Genomic DNA, 7,768 nt, shown 5'->3' on the forward strand with positions numbered 1-7,768 from the left:
AAAAATAAAAATCAATTGATGTATTTACTTAAAAAATATTCATGTAATTTTATTCGTTTATATCTCTTCGAATCGTGAGGATTTCGTATCTGGGTCTTATTCTCTAAAAAATGCACAAAAGCGAAACAGAAATTAAAAATGGCATCCACTAATTTCATTAAACGTAAAATTAAATCTAAGATGACTTCGCTGGGTTTGCAATTTTCGTTTTACTGACTAGCAACCAAGGCTATCCCAAATGCTACCACTCTTCCAGGGTCCGGTACCAACCGATTGACTCCATGAATTTGAATTCCAGGCACCAGCGTTGGCGTTAGGTGGTGGTGGTCCATAGGTTAGGGCGGGTGTATGCGATTCAGCGGCATTTTCAACTACCAATTGAACAGTCTTAACATTTTGTTGTTGTTGCACCTGAGGAGCTACAGCTTGGTATGAGGTTTGATATTGGGTTTGGTATTGAGGTTGTGGTTGGCTTTGAACGCTGTAGGAAATTGGTCTTTGTACTGTCACTTGAATGGGCTGTTGATATTGGGGTAGGGGTTGTTGTTGTTGAACTGGTGGTGGAGGAGGTAAATATTGTTGAGGTTGGGGTTGAGGTACGGTCACATAAACAGGTTTTGGTGGTGGAGCTACAAAAACTGGGCGTGGTGGAGCAATAGGTTGTGGCTGAGCTTGTTGTACTGTTACATAAACTTGTTTGGGCTGGGGAACAACAACGGGGGCAGGAGCTGGAACGACAACTGGTGCTGGAGCGGGTACGGCAACAGGAGCTGGGGCAGGAACAGGTGTCCAGCCTGAAGAAGATGATGACGAAGAGGCAGATGCTGAGGCGGAACTGCTAGCATAGGTTGTTGGATAGACAGCAGGTTGTTCGATGACCTTAATTACTTTAATGACTTGAGTGTTGCCACCATAACCACCGCCATAGGTTTGTTGACCCCAGCCAGAGTTGGAATTGCTGCCGGTCCAAACTGGGCGGTTGTAGTTGAAACCACTGGAGCTACCGCCATAAGAGGAGGCGTAGTTACCGCCATAGCCGCCACCATAACCGCCTCCGTATCCACCGCCATAACCGCCTCCGTATCCACTACCACCACCATAGTTGGCTTTACCACCAAATCCTCCAAGTCCACCGCCAACATTGCCGCCACCACCACCCAAACTACTCTTCAAGCTGCTCAACAAAGCCAATTTGGCACCCAAAAGGGCTTGTGAGGGAGCTGCCATAGCCAACAAGGCAACCAAAACGCAAACGTACACTTTCATTATATCTTTCGATTCCTTCCTCCTGGTTCAAAATCAAACGCGTAATCCCAACCACCGATTGTAGTCAACTGATAACTTGTTTCTTATCTACGCACAAATTTATACTCCCTGCCAATATTCAGTTCATTCGGCTGCTGCCGCTGTCCCATTGTAGCCGGTGATCTTAAGAGCCAATAAATTTAGCCCCCCCTCGCTGGATGCTTTGTATTCTGCCATTCTAACGCATCTCCATGGGCTTACGATTACTAAATCTAATATCATAGGCAAATTTCACACACACACGCGTACACGACGATAGAACCCATCCAACGCCGCTGCCAAAAAGACAACAATTTCATATTTGTTTAATTAATAAATAAATATACCCCACCCATAAACCGTAAGCATATCCAGCAGATTCATTCATTTAGCCATTTGTCGATTTGGTTGGTTGTCTGTCAATCAAGCATACCAAACGAACCAACATTGTCGTCTCTCATCTCCAGTCAAATAGGCATCAATAATGGTCGAAGAAACAAAAAAAAAAAAAAAAAAAAAAAAAATCACACATTTGTCGTGCTGATTTATATGGGACGTTTGCTTTTGGTAGCACTAGTCGACAAATTGAAATTGGCATACATAGATAGTTGTAAAAGGTTGTAAATAGTTCAAAAATATTCAAGGTCATATAGGAATACAATAAATCCAAATTTAAATGGAGACATTGAAAACAAACTGGTTAAATGAAGTGGACATTCAATACCGAAAATCGGAGGTATACGAGGGAAAGAAGAGGAGAAAACGATGTACAAAAAACATTTAAGTTGGAAAATTGGACCAGGGCTAAAATGACTAGCGACATCTATATGGGGTCTATGTAGAAGCCTGGTGTTATAACGCATCTATGAAGATGATGTTTACCCACCAACGTCGCGGAATGTCCCTACGGTTGGAAAATTCGCTTATGAATACGAATTACGAAATATACACCTAGGAATACCTATAAAGGCTAGACATTAATATGAGCTATATTTTAAATATCAAAGTAGAGCCAAGAGTGTGGAAAACAGGTAAATGTGGAGAAACAAATAGCGTTTAAAGAAACAGGCAGTAATATTGTAAAATTTAGGTAGGAACTTAGCCTTCACCACTTTTCACTAATAACTAGTAAGGAAAGTAGTAAAGTCGGACGGGGCCGACTATATGATACCCTTCACCACTTTGGGTATATTCAACAGATGAATCATAACAGAAGTCGAATTTTTGAAGGAGCATTCTGCAACCTACACTAAATTTTTCATTTGGTCAGATATAGGGTTGCTTCTTCCAATGGGACAAAATTATATAAAGCAATGTGAAGGAAATATATATATATATATATATATATATATATATATAACGTATATCGAAATCTAAACATGTTAAGTTATATGCATTATGTACATAGGAGCTATATCTAAATTTAGATAAAGCTCTATAAAGGAGCTATATATAAATCTAAACCGATTTCAACTAAACTTGCTACAAGTTATGTTATAGTAACTTCAGTGCGCAGTGCAAAATTTTGTACCGATTGGACCCACCTTGACGAAGCATTTATATCCAACTTCTAGGTTATACTAACTTAAGAACGTTGTGCAAAATTTGTGTAAAAAATTATGTGTAAAATCGGACGAAAATATACACTCGGAAGAAAATATATCTAGGAGCTATATCTAAATCTGAACCGATTTTCAAGAAACTTAACACACATAATTCTAGACCTAATTCATTACGCTATACCAAATTTCGTGCAAATCGAAAGATATATAGGGACTTTGGTACACAATTTACCTTAAGGGAACCCCCTCCATTCTCGATTTTAATTTTTCAAGACTTTCAATGGGCTGGTAAATCAATACTAATGCTTGTTAAAATAGAAGAAAAATAATTTACAAAAATTTTTGGTTATTGTTTTGTTGTTGTTTTTTGTAATTAAAGAAAAGTCCTTATTTTTGATGGCGGGCACGATAACTCCTCACTGGAACATCGGAATCCGAAAATTCCAACGGTGTTTAAAATAGTACATGTCTGGCTCTCGTATGAACTAGGATTATTGACTTCGCTCTAAAATTAACAAAATGGCGGACCTTTGAAAAAATATTTTTGGAAAATCGCCGATTTTTTACAAAAAACCATTTACCTTAAATCGGACAAATATATATATGGGAGCTATATATATAGGGACATTGGTACACCATTTACATTAAATCGGACGAAAATATGTATGGGAGCTATATCTAAATCTGGACCGATTTTTTCCAATTTAAATAGGGTTCGTCCCTGGGCCAAATAAGTGGCCTATGCCAAATTTCATCCTAATCGGATCATAAATGCGACCTGTACTTTGTTCACAAAAGACGGACGGACGGACATGCATAAATCGACTTAAAAAGAGATTCTATGCATATTCTAAAAAGGAACCATGTGTCTATCTCGTTTCCTTTTGCCTGTTACAAACATATGCACAAACACATAATACCCTGTACCACAGTGTGGTGAAAGGTATAAAAACCACTAAGGTTTTTTTTAACATTGACAGATAGACAGACGGACGGACATGCAAAAATCGGCTTAAAAAGTGATTCTGTGCATATTCTCAAAGGAACCATGTGTCTACCTCGTTCCCGTTTGCCTGTTACAAACATATGCACAGAGACATAATACCCTGGACCACAGTGTGGTGAAGGCACAAATCTATGAAAAGTCAATCGGGCAGACCTGAAGTTTTTGGTGTATCATTTGTATGAATTCGAGCAAAATCATGTATGGGACCTATAAATAAAACTGAACGGGCCGACCATATGATACCCTACACAACTCCAACCGAGCTCTATGTTCCTGCGGAGTCTGGGTAATTCTTCGCGATATTTGCACCCTCTTGACTGAATATAGGTGAATAGCTCCACTTTCTTACCTTGGCATGATTTCCAAATTTTACTTTTTTACTTTCTAATTCGTATTTTTTACGTAAAAAATTAAAATTTTGGTCACTGCTTATCTTACAAAAAACTATTCTTAAAAAACCACGCTTATAGGTCTGCTAATCTTACAAAAAATATTCTTTAAAAAATCCACGTTTATAGGTCTGATAAATTCTCTAAAAATATTCTTAAAACCAGTGAGCGGAACAGTATAGTCGGAAGGGACCGACCCTATGATACTCTACACAACTTGAACCGAGCTCTATGTTCGTGCGGAGCCTGGGTAATTTTTCGCGACTGATTGACTGATTAAGTCTAGAATGCTGTGCGATAAATTTCGTGAAAATCAGTTCAAATTCCGATTTTATGTTAATGTAACACAAAAGCCCCTATATTTTTTCGATTTACACGAATTTTGTCATAGTGTAGTGAATTAAGTCTAGAATGATGTGTGATAATTTTCGTGAAAATTGGTTCAGATTTACATAGACGTCCTATATATAGTTCGATTTCAAGTAAATGGTGCACTAGGCCGATAGACACAAAATATTGAAGTTAATATGAATTAATATCTGACAAGTTTCCTTGAAATCGTTTAAGGTTAAGATATAGCATAGCTTCCATATATAATTTCGACCTATGAATATGAATTATTATCTAGCAAATTTCCTTGAAATCGGTTCCGATTTAGATATAGCATAGGTTCCATATATAATTTCGACCTATCCATAAAAAAAGTTTGCTGATTATACACCAAATAATCAATGGGTGTCTGATTGAGATTAAATTTGAAACAGTGCAGCATACCAAATAGCATGTGTCAAGTTTGCTTTAAATCGATTTCCAAAATTTAGCATAGGTTGCAGAATGTTTCTTCGAAAAGGCTACGCCTGTTAAGATACATATGTAGAATATACCCAAAGTGGTGAAGGGTGTCATACAGTCGGCCCAGTCCGACTTTACTACTCTCCTTACTGTTTTATTTTGTGTAAATGGTTTAAAACAGTTATGGTCCATTTTTAGCTCCTGGGCGAAGTGACGACAGCTAACATGCCGACCAACTTCTATCATTTCTCCGACATTTTCGACGAGAAATCTATCAGTACAGCCATCTGTCGAAAAAATAGTGGATTTATGTTTCCCCAACCCAATATCTCTACTAGCCTGATAACATTAAAAAATCCATAAATTTCAACATCTGAACGAAATGTGTTTTAAAAATATAACTTATAAAAAACCAGTGAGCGGAGCAGTATAGTCGGACGGAGCCGACCATACGATACCCTACACAACTACCACGGAACTCGGATGTTTATTCCTAGCCTGGGCAATATGTCGTGATATTTGCACCATCTCTACAAATTTTGTCACTTTTCACACAAAAGTTAGGGTCCATTTGAACAGCTAAATATTGACCGATCTTTATCAAAACAGGCATGCTTATTCTTTGGCCCGATCCCCTTCTCCATCCAAATTTCACGATGTTCGGGCCATTATTCCGGCCTTTGGAGCGACCAGAAAAACCGACAAAAATTTAGTATTTGGTCCATTTCATCCCCTAAATATTAACCGATCTTTCCCAAAAACAATAGGGGTCTTCATTGGCCAGAACCCATCCTACATGCAAAATTTCGTGAAGATTGATCCATAACTGTAACTTGTATCTTGTTTACAAATTATAATGGACAGACGGACACACATGTCTAGATCGACTCAGCTAGTCGAGATATGACGATCGGTATACTTAAAGGTGGGTCTATTTCGCGGCGTTACAAACTTTTGGCTATAATACCTTGACAACATAGTTATAATACCTTGACAACATAGTTGTGTAGGGTATAAATATTTATATTTATTTTTTCAACTATTTTTAAAATTGAAAATATTTTTGAACACTGTGTAGGTTTCAAGCCGTTGAACTATCTAAATTCTCTCATTTTTTTAACTATTTTTAAAATTGAAAATATTTTTAAACCACAGTGTAGGTTACAAGCCATTGAACTATCTAAATTCTCTCTGAAAAAATACAACAACAACTCTATAATATTCTTTTGGCATTACAAATTAAAATACTTGAGATAACTATAAACTGAATACGTTTGTAATAAACCCACTGCCCCCATATTAAATAAATTTCCGACCTCCTCTCCCAATCAGGCCTTTGACTTCGACGAAATTATAATTTTTTAAGTGCTAATTGATACGATTTGTTTGCAAATCTATGTGTGTAAATAAGAAAAAAATAATGCTGATGTTGGCCATATGACAATCTGACAGCTTGAGTTTTGGCGGGATGATGAGATGAGCACACAAGTATACGCCATAAATAAATATGCTTTGGTATATTTAGTCTAAGGTCGATCTCGTCATATACGAATATTTCATTCAGCAATAGACTAAGGGTGTGGAATCACGTCCATAGTTATTGTTTACATATTTACATGTGCAATGCAAGACGCATGTCTGGGCATACATTGTTATTTAAAGATCATCATCATCAGCAGCGGAGGCGGCAGCAGCAACAAGAGTCGGGGGGTAGTAATGTCAAGTGAATTTTTAACATTTAGAATAAGCATCCTATAAATAACAATAATAATGTCTAAGATGGAAATCTTATTATTATCTTCAGATAATGATGTAACATTGAGAGTATTACATACAGACACCTGAGCAATGAAGGTAATTTTCGTTGTTTATATTATTTATTTTCGGGATTTTATTATCACGTAATTATGATTTGTAGAGGGGATGGATATGGTTAGAATATTAAATACTATGTCAATTGCCAAAGGAAGTTGAAATGCGTGCCTTAGAATATAAAAAGACTTAAGCAACAAACTTCGTGTTCATATTTAACTAAGAATAGTTCGTTGCTTAAATCTTTTAATATTCACAGTAAATATAGCATCTTCACACTTCTCTAACTTTTGGCAAAGTTTTCAATCAATTGAGAACACAAACATATGAACATACATACCTATTTTGTGGGTTTTAGGCTTTTAAGTAGATGTTCCTCCAAAAAAAAAATACAAGTTTTGTTTACTTTTTATATTTGATCAACAGATTTCACTTGCGAACGAAAAAAGAACGATATTTACTTAGCACTAAATCACAAAAGCACGTGGTGATAATTATGGGAAGAACCATTTTTGAAGGTTTTTTTATATTTTTTATATGGAAAAACCTTAGAAATAGAATGACTAAGAGAATGCGGATATTACATATGGTTTTAGACCTATATATAAAATAATTTCAACACCTAGGATCTAAAGAAGAAATCACGATTTTTTATAAGATAGGAAATATTTTTTTATTCAAAACCTACTACAATATTTTTCAACGGTATAAAAGATATATAAATAGGGACATTTTTGAAAAAAAAATATTTTTTTTGAATGCTGGTTCGAGCTTAAGCGTGGATATTTTTTGAGAGACTAGCACATATATTTACGCGTGAATTTTTAAAGGAATAATTTTGATTTAAACGTGTATTTTTAAGGAATACTTTGTTTTGTTATCCCTTTTGAACATAGATAATATAAAATAAACTGGCAACGAAC

At 36.2% G+C, this 7,768-nt stretch overlaps 1 protein-coding gene across 1 annotated transcript; it reads right to left on the minus strand.

Moving 5' to 3' along the window:
• Positions 1 to 216: 216 nt before the first annotated feature.
• Positions 217 to 1,266, minus strand: LOC133333962 (glycine, alanine and asparagine-rich protein). Its single transcript, XM_061542273.1, has one exon. It carries the CDS (start codon positions 1,264 to 1,266, stop codon positions 217 to 219), a length of 1,050 nt encoding a protein of 349 aa, XP_061398257.1.
• Between the last annotated feature and the right edge of the window lie 6,502 nt (positions 1,267 to 7,768).

Source organism: Musca vetustissima, unplaced genomic scaffold (assembly GCF_032173495.1).
Source record: "Musca vetustissima isolate MV318-11 ecotype Yass unplaced genomic scaffold, APGP_CSIRO_Mvet_v1 utg63878, whole genome shotgun sequence".
NCBI classification, from domain to species: domain Eukaryota; kingdom Metazoa; phylum Arthropoda; class Insecta; order Diptera; family Muscidae; genus Musca; species Musca vetustissima.

What these genes read in the sequence shown, in the direction of transcription:
- LOC133333962 (XM_061542273.1), bottom strand. Translation starts at nt 1,266, where the DNA reads ATGAAAGTGTACGTTTGCGTTTTGGTTGCCTTGTTGGCTATGGCAGCT.